This window comes from Anguilla rostrata, chromosome 12 (assembly GCF_018555375.3).
Source record: "Anguilla rostrata isolate EN2019 chromosome 12, ASM1855537v3, whole genome shotgun sequence".
Taxonomy (NCBI): domain Eukaryota; kingdom Metazoa; phylum Chordata; class Actinopteri; order Anguilliformes; family Anguillidae; genus Anguilla; species Anguilla rostrata.
In genome coordinates, this window is record NC_057944.1 from 40,651,943 (window position 1) to 40,666,942 (window position 15,000).

General features: G+C 53.2%; 1 protein-coding gene across 5 annotated transcripts in view; it reads right to left on the minus strand.

Moving 5' to 3' along the window:
* Nucleotides 1–15,000, minus strand: part of schip1 (schwannomin interacting protein 1) — a 247,376-nt gene that overhangs the window by 22,229 nt on the left and 210,147 nt on the right. The window contains exon 1 of one of the 5 annotated variants that reach the window (XM_064303281.1): nucleotides 6,968–7,427. The exons of the other annotated variants lie outside the window; for them this stretch is intronic. Within the exon in view, the coding sequence (XP_064159351.1) occupies nucleotides 6,968–6,997 (30 nt within the window). The 5' untranslated portion in view covers nucleotides 6,998–7,427. Of the gene's footprint in view, nucleotides 1–6,967; nucleotides 7,428–15,000 lie in introns of those variants that run through there. 5 annotated transcript variants of the gene reach the window in all.

Here is a 15,000-nt window from a genome sequence, read left to right on the forward strand (position 1 = left end):
CACAGTCATGGCCTGGGGTTCACTCACTGGTGAGGAGAAGAACTCCTATACGACCAGAACTCCCAAAAGAGCAGAATTCCCTAATGACCAGAACTCCCAAAAGAGCAGAATTCCCTAATGACCAGAGTTCCCTAAAGAGCAGAATTCCCTAATGACCAGAGTTCCCTAAAGAGCAGAATTCCCTAATGACCAGAGTTCCCAAAAGAGCAGAATTCCCTAATGACCAGAGTTCCCAAAAGAGCAGAATTCCCTAATGACCAGAGCTCCCTAAAGAGCAGAATTCCCTAATGACCAGAGTTCCCTAAAGAGCAGAATTCCATGACGAGCAGAATTCCCTAACAAACAGAATTCCCAAATCACCACTCAATTAGGTACGATTCCCATCATGCCCTTAATCTGTCGGCACAATGTCATGAAGGATGTTTTCCAAAAAAGTGCAGTGTTTACTTCCTCTTTGCAGTGCGACATGGGAAAAGTGCAGTGTTTACTTCCTCTTTGCAGTGCGACATGGGAAAAGTGCAGTGTTTACTTCCTCTTTGCAGTGCGACATGGGAAACAGGCTGGGAGTGTTAGTGCATCTCCCCTGGGGGGCCGCCTGCCCATATATGGTCAGGACACGCCCCAGTCCTGCTGCAGCCTGAAGCAGTCAGTGCAAGTATTATTAACACTCCCCTACACACTCACACTCACACACACACACTCACACACTCACACACACATTAATCTTCAAATTTTCCCAAAATCAACTGTATGACAGTACCAAAGTTTTTTTGAAACATTCAATAGATGCAGAACAATGAACAACAATAAACAGATGAAATCCAAATACACAGCAGCTCATAATTCTAAATTATAAAGAGTTTAAATGATCTGACGAGGACACAGAACTACATCAGACAGAAGAGTAGGCTTTAAAGAGAAGGTTTTCTAAGTGCCGTTCAGCAGAGAGATTGGGTCATAGTGTCCTGCAGGCCCAGTGGGAGCCTTTCAGACACGGTCCATACCCAATCAGAACCCAGCGTTCAGTCACACGGTCCATACCCAATCAGAACCCAGCGATCAGTCACACGGTCCATACCCAATCAGAACCCAGCGATCAGTCACACGGTCCATACCCAATCAGAACCCAGCGATCAGTCACACGGTCCATACCCAAACAGAACCCAGCGATCAGTCACACGGTCCATACCCAATCAGAACCCAGCGCTCAGCAGGATGTCCACTCTCTGACTGCTCTGACATCACAGAAATTTCATTTCTGAAATTTGCATCCTTAAGGGACTGAAGGTCGCAGAGTGGCATCTGAACAGCCAGAGGTGTTCCAGGATAGGGCGCCTCCTTATGAGGTCATCACCACAGGCCGAAGACTGGCAGAGTGATGTTGCCATGGAATCAGTCAGTGCCAACATTTGATGTGCGTGTATGTGTGTGTCTGTGCAAGTGCGTGTGTATATGTGTGTGTGTGTGTGTGTGTGTGTATGATAGTGTGTATGTGTATGAGTTTGTGTATGAGGGTGAGTGTATATGTGTGTGTGTGTGTGTGTGTATGATAGTGTGTATGTGTATGAGTTTGTGTATGAGTGTGAGTGTATATGTGTGTGTGTGCGTGCGTTTCATTGCTCTCTCTCCTCTCTTCCCGGATCATTGAGTCAGCAGTGATTTCACCCTCAGTATGAAGTCAGACTCTATTACCCCCCCCCCCCCCAGCAGGGGGGCAGGACAGCGGTATGTAGGTCGCGCTGTAAATGTATTCTGACTCAACACCAGCACACCTGCGGCTCGTTTCTCTCAGGCAATCAGCACTGAGCAGGAGCTGGTCCTCAGCACGGTGCTCTCAACGAAGGGAGTGCTTGCACTGGCCCCTCTCCTCCCCTCCTCTCCTCTCCTCCCTTTTCTCTCCCCTCCCACCCTCCTCAGCCCCCCCATCGCGCCCCCCCCCACGTTGTCCTTCCTGGCACTGATAAGCGGTTCCTGTCACCGCTCGGCTCTCATTGTCCCTCGGCCTGGGGCCGCAGGATGCAGCAGATAAACTGATAGTCCAAATGCACTTCCCATAATCCACTGGGATCAGCCCTGAATCCGCCTGGCTTCCTGTTGCTTTGTGTGTGTGCGTGTGCACACGTGTGTCTGCGCGTGTGTTTGTGTGTGTGTGCATGTGTTTGTGTGCGAGTGTATGTGCGCGTGTGTGTGTGTGTGTGCGTGTGTCTGTGTGTGTAAGTGTGTGTACCGGACGTGGGAGAAATAATTATATCATTTTTATATCATATGAAATACTTTATCCCTCTCCGTAACAATGTATAATGTTCAATTTTCATATCTTGTAATTTTTCCAAAGCGGAAAATAACAGAGGAAAACTTATAAACACGGTGAGACATCCCAGTGATAAAGCTCAGTGTTAATCCTCTGCAACGTTCTAGCTCACCTTGGCAACGTAACCGCACCACACGCTAGTCCTGTGCAGCGGTGTGCGGCGCTCACCACACGCGTGTCCTGTGCAGCGGTGTGCGGCGCTCACCACACGCGTGTCCTGTGCAGCGGTGTGCGGCACTCACACACGGCAAAGGCACCGCCGGAGCCCAACCGGGAAAAATATGAGCTCATAATGATAATTAATTCATCAGCAGTGAGACACACAGCAGCTCTGTCATACAGCAGCTCTGTCATACAGCAGCTCTGTCATACAGCAGCTCTGTCATACAGCAGCTCTGTCATACAGCAGCTCTGTCACACAGCAGCTCTGTCACACAGCAGCTCAGTCATACAGCAGCTCTGTCATACAGCAGCTCTGTCATACAGCAGCTCTGTCAAACAGCAGCTCTGTTGTACAGCAGCTCTGTCATACAGCAGCTCTGTCATACAGCAGCTCTGTCATACAGCAGCTCAGTCATACAGCAGATCTGTCATACAGCAGATCTGTCATACAGCAGCTCTGTCATACAGCAGCTCTGTCATACAGCAGCTCTGTCATACAGCAGCTCTGTTGTACAGCAGCTCTGTCATACAGCAGCTCTGTCATACAGCAGCTCTGTCATACAGCAGCTCTGTCATACAGCCGCTGTGTCGTACAGCAGCTCAGTCACACAGCAGCTCTGTCACACAGCAGCTCTGTCACACAGCAGCTCAGTCATACAGCAGCTCTGTCATACAGCAGCTCTGTCACACAGCAGCTCTGTCACACAGCAGCTCTGTCATACAGCAGCTCTGTCATACAGCAGCTCTGTCACACAGCAGCTCTGTCATACAGCAGCTCTGTCATACAGCAGCTCTGTCACACAGCAGCTCTGTCAAACAGCAGCTCTGTCACACAGCAGCTCTGTCATACAGCAGCTCTGTCATACAGCCGCTGTGTCGTACAGCAGCTCTGTCATACAGCAGCTCTGTCATACAGCAGCTCTGTCATACAGCCGCTGTGTCGTACAGCAGCTCTGTCATACAGCAGCTCTGTCATACAGCAGATCTGTCATACAGCAGCTCTGTCACACAGCAGCTCTGTCATACAGCAGCTCTGTCACACAGCAGCTCTGTCATACAGCAGCTCTGTCATACAGCAGCTCAGTCATACAGCAGCTCTGTCACACAGCAGCTCTGTCACACAGCAGCTCAGTCATACAGCAGCTCAGTCATACAGCAGCTCTGTCACACAGCAGCTCTGTCATACAGCAGCTCTGTCATACAGCAGCTCTGTCATACAGCAGCTCTGTCATACAGCAGCTCAGTCATACAGCAGCTCTGTCACACAGCAGCTCTGTCATACAGCAGCTCTGTCACACAGCAGCACCAAGCCGCTAACCGGTCCCACCGTACAGCCTGGACCTGCCTGCTCCCAAAACCAGTCCTGTATCAAAATCCATCAAAGACCTCACTAAACCCCCCCCCACCTGTGAGAGCGCACCAACCCAGCCCGTTACCAGGGAAACCTACTCACTGACATCACCCCCCCCCCCCACCTACAGTACCAGTGCGCTGGGAGGGGATACCGTTTCAAAGCTTACAGAGGGAAAGGGGATGCAGAGCAACAAATCTCCCCACTGCTGAAAAACAACGCCCACGAACCACCCCCCCCCACCCCCCGACCCCCCACTGGCCCACACCGCCCCCCACCCCCCACTGGCCCCCACCGGCCCCCATCCCCGAGCAAGTGAAATAATATCTGGGACTGATAGCATGCTGCTGTTACACAGCTGGAGGTCTCAGCACAAGAGCAGCATTAGCGTTAGCGTCCGCTAAATAATTAAGAGCAGGGGAATTACGTGTGTGTGTGTGTGTGTGTGTGAGTGTGTGTGTGTGTGTGTGTGTGTGTGAGTGTGTGTGTGTGTGTGAGTGTGTGTGTGTGTGAGTGTGTGTGTGTGTGTGTGTGAGTGTGTGTGTGTGTGTGAGTGTGTGTGTGAGTGTGTGTGTGTGTGTGTGTGTGCGTGTGTGAGTGTGTGAGAGTGTGTGTGTGTGTGTGTGAGTGTGTGTGTGTGTGTGTGTGAGTGTGTGTGGGTGGGGGAGGGTGTGAAATCGCTGTTTCTACCTGGCTGTAGGTGAGCATGACTGTCCTGTATGCCCCACAGTGATAACCCCCCCCACACCACCACAGGGCAGGGAGGAGAGGAGGGAGAAAGAGAGGAGGAGAGGAGGAGAGGAGGGAGAAAGAGAAGAGGAGAGGAGGAGAGGAGGGAGAAAGAGAGAGGAGAGGAGGGAGAAAGAGAGGAGGAGAGGAGGGAGAAAGAGAGGAGGAGGGAGGGGGAAGGAGGAGGAGGAGAGAGGGAGAGGAGGGAGAGAAGAGAGGAGGGAGAGGAGGAGAGGAGGGAGAAAGAGAGGGAGAGGGAGGGAGAAAGAGAGGAGGAGAGGAGGGAGAAAGAGAGGAGGAGAGGAGGGAGAAAGAGAGGAGGAGAGGAGGGAGAAAGAGAAGAGGAGAGGAGGGAGAAAGAGAGGAGGAGAGGAGGGAGAAAGAGAGGAGGAGAGGAGGGAGAAAGAGAGGAGGAGAGGAGGAGAGGAGAGAGGAGGAGAGGAGGAGAGGAGGAGGAGGGAGGAGAAAGAGAGGAGGAGAGGAGGGAGAAAGAGAAGAGGAGAGGAGGTTGTCACCCTGCTCCCTGCACAGGGGAGAGAGTGGGGCGCTGATGGTTGCCTAGATACCAGGCTAACTCAGGAGCCTCAGGAGAGTTACTATTACCAGAATCCCTCTCCCTCTTTCTCTATGCCTCTCTCTCTCCTCCTCTCTCTCCCTCTCTCCCCCTTTCTGATACACACCTGCAGATATAGCCAAAGCATACAGAAGCACACAGAAATCCCTGTCTGTCTCTGCCGCTCTCATATTCTCAGTTTCTCTAACATTCACTTTGCTCGAGAGACAAACATGGCAGCAGAGAATATTCCCACAAGGAGGGGAAGGACAGGACCCCCCCCCCCGTAGTTGGGGGAGATGCTGTAGTCGGGGGAGATGCTGTAGTCGAGGGGGGGAGATGCTGTAGTCGGGGATGCTGTAGTCGGGGGCGGGGGGGGATGCTGTAGTCGGGGGGGGGGATGCTGTAGTCGGGGGGGGGGGGGATGCTGTAGTCGGGGTGCGTGGGGGGATGCTGTAGTCGGGGGGTGCTGTAGTCGGGGGATGCTGTAGTCAGGGGGATGCTGTAGTCGGGGGGATGTGTAGTCGGGGGGATGCTGTAGTCGGGGGGGGGGATGCTGTAGTCGGGGGGGATGCTGTAGTCGGGGGGGGTGGGGACTGTAGTCGGGGGATGCTGTAGTCGGGGATGCTGTAGTCGGGGGGGGGGATGCTGTAGTCGGGGATGCTGTTAGTCGGGGATGCTGTAGTCGGGGGATGCTGTAGTCGGGGGATGCTTAGTGGGTCTGTAGTCGAGGGGGATGTGAGTGGGGGGAGATGCTGTAGTCGGGGGGGTTGTAAGCGTTAGTCGTGCGTACACAGTCATTAGTCACATTCACGTCTTACGTCAGTCTATGTAAAGTGGCCACTTCTGTCGCAGTCTGGAAAGTCGTTTTCAAACACAACTCTTCCCCTCTCTCCGCTCTCTCTCTCTCTCTCTCTCTCCGTCTCTCTCTCTCTCTCTCAGCTCTCTCTCCCTCTCTCTCCGTCTCTCTCTCTCTCTCTCAGCCTCTCTCGCTCTCAATCTCTCTATGATTCAGGGCGTTCCAATACCATACTGCGACTACTGCTGCACACTGCACCATACTACACACACACACACACACACACACACACACAGCACACACATACAACACACGCACACACACAGCACAGACACACACACACACACACACACAGCACAGACACACACACACACACACAGCACAGACATACACACAGCACAGACATACACACACACACACAGCACACACACACACACACACACAGACAGCGCAGACATACACACACACACTGCACCATACTACACACACACAGCACAGACATACACCGCACACACACACACACACAGAAACACACATGCACACACACAAACATACACACACACAGACACTTGCCCTCACACACTTCTCTCCTGCAGAACATTCACACAGGAGCCATGGCAACTGAGAAACCCAACCCCATACGGGATAGAGACGGCAGTCTACAGCACGGAGTCTAGGGCAGAGAGACAGGGACCGGACAGACAGAGAGAACACAGACAGACACAGAGACAGAGACACACAGAGACAAAGAGAGGACACACAGAGACAGGACAGACAGAGAGACTGTACAGACAGAGACAGGACAGACAGAGTAAGAGACAGACAGAGGGACGGGGACAGACAGAGACAGGACAGACAGAGAGACTGTACAGACAGAGACAGGACAGACAGAGTAAGAGACAGACAGAGGGACGGGGACAGACAGAGACAAGACAGACAGACATAGACAGAGAGAGGACAGATTGACAGGGACAGAGACAGTATAGACAAATGACAGAGGGAGGACAACTACATGGCAGCCCCCCTCCACACACCCCCCCCCCCCCAGGTGTCCAGCCCTACCTGGTAAGCACAGTTTTCCTGGTGTACCATCCTTCAGAGCATCATAGAGTGACCTAGCAGAGCTGAGCTGGGATGGGATGGGTAGGAGCCAGGAGTCAGAGAGGGAAGCGTAGGATCGCAGCGAATGAGAGAGAGAGAGAGAGGGGGGGAGAGAGAGAGGGGGGGGGGAGAGAGAGAGAGAGCAGGAAAGAGAGTAGATGGAGAGAAAAATGAGTGAGCGAAGAGGAGAGGGAGTGTGACAGCAGAGAGACAGGAGAGGAGAGGAGAGAAAGACTCTATTCGCTGATTAAAGATGGACGCCTGGGTTTGCTGGCTGCTGCTACCTTGACTCTTCCCTGAGCGAGCGAATTTCTCCTCTTCTCTATCGCTGGGAGGAACGACAGAATCCGATCACTCTCTCTCTCTCTCAGGGCAGCAGAGTAGGAGGAGGAGAGACAGAAATACAGAGGCATGGACGGTGGGATCAGTGTGTTCTCTCTCTCTCTCTCTCTCTCTAAGGCTGGTGAGGGTGGGGGAGGGGCCATCCATCACAGACACAACCAGCCAATTATGCTGCAGAGAGGGTAGGGGAGGGGAGGGAGGGGGTGGGGCCTGGTTCAGGAGAAGGGAGGTTCTTCCACAGCTCAAACGATCCAGAAACAGCCGTGTTGGAAATATCCCACCGACAGAGAGACAGAGAGAGAGGAGGAGTGGGGAGGAGGGGGAGAGCAGGAGAGGAGAGGGGGAGAGGGGGGAGAGGGAGAGGAGGGGAGAGGGGGAGAGGCCACTCAAAACAAAGACTCCTCTCAGTTTGCCCCGGACCCCCCAGTGCAGGGAAATAAACACTAACCTCACAGGCAACGGCGCTGAACCCAATCAGAACCCCAACCCTAAACAGAGTTCCTCTGCTTCCTCCAGAGCCCCAAACCTAAACAGAGTTCCTCTGCTTCCTCCAGAGCCCCAAACCTAAACAGAGTTCCTCTGCTTCCTCCAGAGCCCCAAACCTAAACAGAGTTCCTCTGCTTCCTCCAGAGCCCCAAACCTAAACAGAGTTCCTCTGCTTCCTCCAGAACCCCAAACCTAAACAGAGTTCTTCTGCTTCCTCCAGAACCCCAACCCTAAACAGAGTACCTCTGCTTCCTCCAGAACCCCAAACCTAAACAGAGTACCTCTGCTTCCTCCAGAACCCCAACCCTAAACAGAGTACCTCTGCTTCCTCCAGAACCCCAAACCTAAACAGTTCTTCTGCTTCCTCCAGAGCCCCAAACCTAAACAGAGTTCCTCTGCTTCCTCCAGAACCCCAAACCTAAACAGAGTTCCTCTGCTTCCTCCAGAGCCCCAAACCTAAACAGTTCTTCTGCTTCCTCCAGAGCCCCAAACCTAAACAGAGTTCCTCTGCTTCCTCCAGAACCCCAAACCTAAACAGAGTTCCTCTGCTTCCTCCAGAGCCCCAAACCTAAACAGAGTTCCTCTGCTTCCTCCAGAGCCCCAAACCTAAACAGAGTTCCTCTGCTTCCTCCAAAACCCCAACCCTAAACAGAGTTCCTCTGCTTCCTCCAGAGCCCCAAACCTAAACAGAGTTCCTCTGCTTCCTCCAGAGCCCCAAACCTAAACAGAGTTCCTCTGCTTCCTCCAGAGCCCCAAACCTAAACAGAGTTCCTCTGCTTCCTCCAGAGCCCCAAACCTAAACAGAGTTCCTCTGCTTCCTCCAGAGCCCCAAACCTAAACAGAGTTCCTCTGCTTCCTCCAGAGCCCCAAACCTAAACAGAGTTCCTCTGCTTCCTCCAGAGCCCCAAACCTAATCAGAGGTCCTGCTCGCATGCGAGGCTGCTCCCAAGCGAGGCTGCTCACATGCGCGGCTGCTCCCACGCGAGGCTGCTCACACGCGCAGCTGCTCCCACGCGAGGCTGCTCCCACGCGCAGCTGCTCACACGCGCAGCCATATTGATCTCAGCTGTGTAATTGAGCCTTATTTCCCATAATCTGCAGCAGAGAGCATAATGATGCAGAAAGAGATCGATGCCTCTCCCAGGCCTGACCTTTGTACTGAGGCTGGCGATCGTTTAGGGCGTTTGGGCGGGGGTGTTGGGGGGGGGGGGAGGGTGATGAGGTCACATGGGCCTGAGGGCAGAACGCACACCATCACAACACCGCTGTGGGTCTGACAGACGAGACGGGCCCATATTACAGATACTCAGCCCCGCCCCTCACACGCATCCTTCACTGCTTATTTCACAGATACATTCAAACACAGATTACTGTACAACAAAAATCCAATGCAATGCATTACAGCATTTACAACATATGCTAGTTTCCAATGCTTGTTACACTCTCACACACACACACAAACACACACACACACAGTACAGATGTGTAATGATGTCATTGATCAGCACGGGTGTGGCTGACCCCACGGCAGGTTTCTCTGCATTGGGGGTGTCCTGCCCCCCCCCCTTCAGCCAGAACGGCAGTTTACTGCAAACCGGCAGAAGCTCTGGTGTCTGAATCCCTGCCTGCTCTTTGATATTAGGCAGCCCAACCCTGCCCCCCCCCAACCCCTGCCCTCCCCCCGTCAGCATCGCTGCGCTCTCCACTGTTGCCATGGCAGCAGTTGTTTGATGTTATCCTGCAGACGGCCATCTTGGAGCAAGTTCAAGGGCGCCGAGCCAGATCCACAGCCCTGGTCTCCCTGGGCTAAAGCATCACTGCCTCAGCAGCCAGGGATTACCGGCTTACACACAGCAAGCATGGCGGCCACAGCCACATCCGCCACACAACCAGCCAACAGAGCCTGTCCCAAACAGGCTTAATCTCACTGTGATTCTCCTTTACTGAGAGAAAATTAATTACTGTGTGAGGGAGAGAACTTCCTGCTTGGGAGGAGGGTGTGTGTGTGTGTGTGTGTGTGTGTGTGTATGTGTTGTGTGTGTGTGTGTGTGTGTGTGTGTGTGTATGTGTGTATGTGTGTGTGTGTGTGTGTGTGTGTGTATGTATGTGTGTGTGTGTGTGTGTGTGTGTGTGTGTGTGTGTGTGTGTGTGTGTGTGTGTGAACATCTGCCTGAACGTCACACTCACCTTTAAAGGCATCACAGAGACAGAAGCACAGACTAAAAGCATTAAAGACACGATCACAGTGTAATTACATAAACTCCCTGGGAAAGGGAAGAGAGGGGAGAGAAAGCCACAGTCTGTGAGCGAGTGGTTTTACAGGGTAGAGTTCCACAGTGAGTGGTTTTACAGGGTAGAGTTCCACAGCCAGCAGTTTTACAGGGTAGAGTTTCAGTGAGCAGTTTTACAGGGTAGAGTTCCATAGCGAGTGGTTTTACAGAGTAGAGTTCCACAGCGAGCGGTTTTACAGGACAGAGTTTCACAGCGAGCAGTTTTACAGGGTAGAGTTCCACAGTGAGCGGTTTTACAGGGTAGAGTTCCACAGTGAGCGGTTTTACAGGACAGAGTTTCACAGCGAGCAGTTTTACAGGGTAGAGTTCCACAGCGAGCGGTTTTACAGGGTAGAGTTCCACAGCGAGCAGTTTTACAGGGTAGAGTTCCACAGCGAGCGGTTTTACAGGGTAGAGTTCCACAGCGAGCTGTTTTACAGGGTAGAGTTTCACAGTGAGCAGTTTTACAGGGTAGAGTTTCATAGCGAGTGGTTTTACAGGGTAGAATTCCACAGCGAGCGGTTTTACAGGACAGAGTTTCACAGCGAGCAGTTTTACAGGGTAGAGTTCCACAGTGAGCGGTTTTACAGGGTAGAGTTCCACAGTGAGCGGTTTTACAGGACAGAGTTTCACAGCGAGCAGTTTTATAGGGTAGAGTTCCACAGCGAGCGGTTTTACAGGGTAGAGTTCCACAGCGAGCAGTTTTACAGGGTAGAGTTCCACAGCGAGCGGTTTTACAGGGTAGAGTTCCACAGCGAGCTGTTTTACAGGGTAGAGTTTCACAGTGAGCGGTTTTACAGGGTAGAGTTCCACAGCGAGCAGTTTTACAGGGTAGAGTTCCACAGCGAGCGGTTTTACAGGGTAGAGTTCCACAGCGAGCGGTTTTACAGGGTAGAGTTCCACAGCGAGCAGTTTTACAGGGTAGAGTTCCATAGCGAGTGGTTTTACAGGGTAGAGTTCCATAGCGAGTGGTTTTACAGGTAGTGCTACAGACTCAAATGCCTGGAAGGGCATTGCAGCTGCACCCTTAACCAACTGAACCTGAACTGCTGCTGTTAATAAACACCACTGCACCACTGCACACAGACCAGGTGTAGACTGGGTGTACACTGGGTGTAAACTGCACACAGACCGGGCGGGTGTAGATTGGGTGTAGACTGGGTGTAAACTGCACACAGACCGGGCGGGTGTACACTGGGTGTAAACTGCACACAGACCGGGCGGGTGTAGATTGGGTGTAGACTGGGTGTAAACTGCACACAGACCGGGCGGGTGTACACTGGGTGTAAACTGCACACAGACCGGCGGGTGTAGATTGGGTGTAGACTGGGTGTAAACTGCACACAGACCGGGTGTAGACTGGGTGTAAACTGCACACAGACCGGCGGGTGTAGACTGGGTGTAAACTGCACACAGACCGGCGGGTGTAGACTGGGTGTAAACTGCACACAGACCGGGCGGGTGTAGACTGGGTGTAAACTGCACACAGACCGGCGGGTGTAGACCGGGTGTAAACTGCACACAGACCGGGCGGGTGTAGACCGGGTGTAGACTGGGTGTAAACTGCACACAGACCGGGCGGGTGTAGACCGGGTGTAAACTGCACACAGACCGGGCGGGTGTAGACCGGGTGTAGACCGGGTGTAAACTGCACACAGACCGGGCGGGTGTAGACCGGGTGTAGACTGGGTGTAAACTGCACACAGACCGGCGGGTGTAGACCGGGTGTAAACTGCACACAGACCGGGCGGGTGTAGACTGGGTGTAAACTGCACACAGACCGGGTGTAGACTGGGTGTAAACTGCACACAGACCGGCGGGTGTAGACTGGGTGTAAACTGCACACAGACCGGGCGGGTGTAGACTGGGTGTAAACTGCATACAGACCAGGTGTAGACTGGGAGTAGACTGGGTGTAAACTGCACACAGACCGGCGGGTGTAGACTGGGTGTAAACTGCACACAGACCGGGGGGGTGTAGACTGGGTGTAAACTGCACACAGACCGGGCGGGTGTAGACTGGGTGTAAACTGCACACAGACCGGCGGGTGTAGACTGGGTGTAAACTGCACACAGACCGGGCGGGTGTAGACTGGGTGTAAACTGCACACAGACCGGCGGGTGTAGACCGGGTGTAGACTGGGTGTAAACTGCACACAGACCGGCGGGTGTAGACCGGGTGTAGACTGGGTGTAAACTGCACACAGACCGGGCGGGTGTAGACTGGGTGTAAACTGCACACAGACGTGCGTGATGAGGGATTAGCTAGCAGCTTAAGTGTTACAGAGCTCACAATAAAAATAATCACTGATGAGGTTTGAGAGTTTAAGTGCCGCTGTCTCTTTAAGAGCGAGGTGCAGGCAGAAGGAGTTAGCCAGTTTAAGTGGCGCTGTCTCTTTAAGAGGGAGGTGCAGGCAGAAGGAGTTAGCCAGTTTAAGTGGCACTGTCTCTTTAAGAGGGAGGTGCAGGCAGAAGGAGTTAGCCAGTTTAAGTGGCGCTGTCTCTTTAAGAGGGAGGTGCAGGCAGAAGGAGTTAGCCAGTTTAAGTGGCACTGTCTCTTTAAGAGCGAGGTGCAGGCAGAAGCTGGTTAGCCAGTTTAAGCAGAGCTGTCTCTTTAAGAGGGAGGTGCAGGCAGAAGGAGTTAGCCAGTTTAAGCAGAGCTGTCTCTTTAAGAGGGAGGTGCAGGCAGAAGCTGGTTAGCCAGTTTAAGCAGAGCTGTCTCTTTAAGAGGGAGGTGCAGGCAGAAGGAGTTAGCCAGTTTAAGCAGTGCTGTCTCTTTAAGAGCGAGGTGCAGGCAGAAGCTGGTTAGGCAGTTTAAGTGGCGCTGTCTCTTTAAGGGCGAGGTGCAGGCAGAAGCTGGTTAGGCAGAGAGGGGCTTTATTTTTAGTCTGGTAAACAGGCTGTGGAGGCCCAGCCCCAGCACCGCAGCCCCAGACAGAGGCAGCCCTGTAATTTCACAGAAAGACCTGGAAACCTGCCCCCCCCCCCAACCCGGGCGCCCCGCCCCACCCTGCAGAGCTCCCGCTGAGAGAAGCCGCTATGTGAGCCTGCGCTCGGAGAAAAACACAAAAACCAGAGAGGCTCCCAGCTGGGCCTGTACATACCACAGGGCAGGGTGGACACACACAGCACACGCACAGCACACGCACAGCACACGCACAGCACACACAAAGGACACAAACATATCACGTGTGAATTTTCACATGCAAAATGCCATGTGTGAAGTATCACTGCCACATTAATGTAATACGTGTATTTGTACAGCAGCTACTGCTGCGCATCTAGAGCCATGCATTTCCCTGGTTCTCTCTCCCTCTCTCCCATTCTCTCTCCCTCTCTCTCTCTATCTCCCTCCCTCCCTCAGTCTGTCCCTTCCTCCGTGGTTGTAGGTAATGGAAAATCACAGTGCTTTCTCTCTTAGGTAAAACACAGAGCTGTGACCTGCTTGAGCTCCCAACACAAACCCCAATTTCCTCTCCCCTCGCCAGCTGCCACTCAAAGGCCTGCTTTTTAAGGGGTTTGTTAGTGGTGGTGGTGGTGGGGGGGGAGGGGTGGAGGGGATTGAGAGAAAATTACATTCTGCTGAATCCACACTGCAGTGGAAGCAGGCAGCGCTAACGTGCTAACGTGCACTGACAGTTTAAGGAAACATACAATTAGCAGGAAACGGATTTAGATGTGGCGGGGGGCGCGGGGGGGGGGGGCGGGTGACCCAGGCAGGGGGGTCACATGATCAGGGTCACTGAGACCTGGCGCTGAGCACTGAGGGACCTGCGTGTGTGTGTGCGTGCGTGTGTGTGAGAGTGTGCGTGTGTGTGTGTGTGTGTGTGTGTGTAGGTGTGTGTGTGTGTGTAGGTGTGTGTGTGTGTGTGTGCCTGTGTGTGTGGTGTGTGTGTGCTGTGTGTGTGTGTAGGTGTGTGTGTGCCTGTGTGTGTGTGTAGGTGTGTGTGTGCCTGTGTGTGTGTGTGTAGGTGTGAGTGTGTGTCCGTGAGTGTGTGTGTGTGTGCGTGTAGGTGTGAGTGTGTGTGTGTGTGTGTGCGTGTAGGTGTGAGTGTGTGTGTGTGTGCCAGCCTGCCGATCTATCTGTGTGTGTGCATGTGTGTGTGTGCATGTAGGTGTGTGTGTATGTGTGCATGTGTGTGTGTACGTGTAGGTGTGTGTGTGTGTAGGTGTGTGTGTGTGTGTGAGTGTGTGTGTGTGTGTGTGTGGTGTGTGTGTGTGTGTGTGTGTGTGTGTGTAGGTGTGTGTGTGTGCGTGTGCGTGTAGGTGTGTGTGTGTGTGTGTGCGTGTAGGTGTGAGTGTGTGTGTGTGTGTATGTGTGTGTGTGCGTGTAGGTGTGAGTGTGTGTGTGTGTGTGTGTGTGTGTGTGTGTGTGCGTGTAGGTGTGAGTGTGTGTGTGTGCCAGCCTGCCTATCTATCTGTGTGTGTGTGAGTCAGTGTGCCAGGTTGGGGGAGGGAGGCAGCAGACACTGATGGAATGTGTAGCTGCAGGCAATCGTGTTTCCAATACAAACACAGCTGTCAGTCACCTCCACCGAGCCCCACCCCTCCTGGGCCCAGTGGGAGGGGCTTGGCCGGGTGACCTCATGTTCACAGCACAGGTTTTCCCTGCTGTGTGATGAAGAGCCCGCAGAGTGCGAGGGGGGGGGAGGGGACGGGGGGGGTGGCTCTCTGGGGAAGACCTAAAGTTAAAGCGTGTCTCTGCAGAGTCATTTTTTAAATGCCTGTACATTCCTTTGCAAACAAGTCCCATCATCTCCACCAGAGCAAAACAGCACAAGATGGCTGCCTTAGAACAGTCAGCGATGCTCTAACCTCTTCTGCTTTGGGCAGGCAGGGGAATTTGAGCCTTATTAAACCTAACCTTTGACCCCACCCACTTAAAATGAATGAGCAG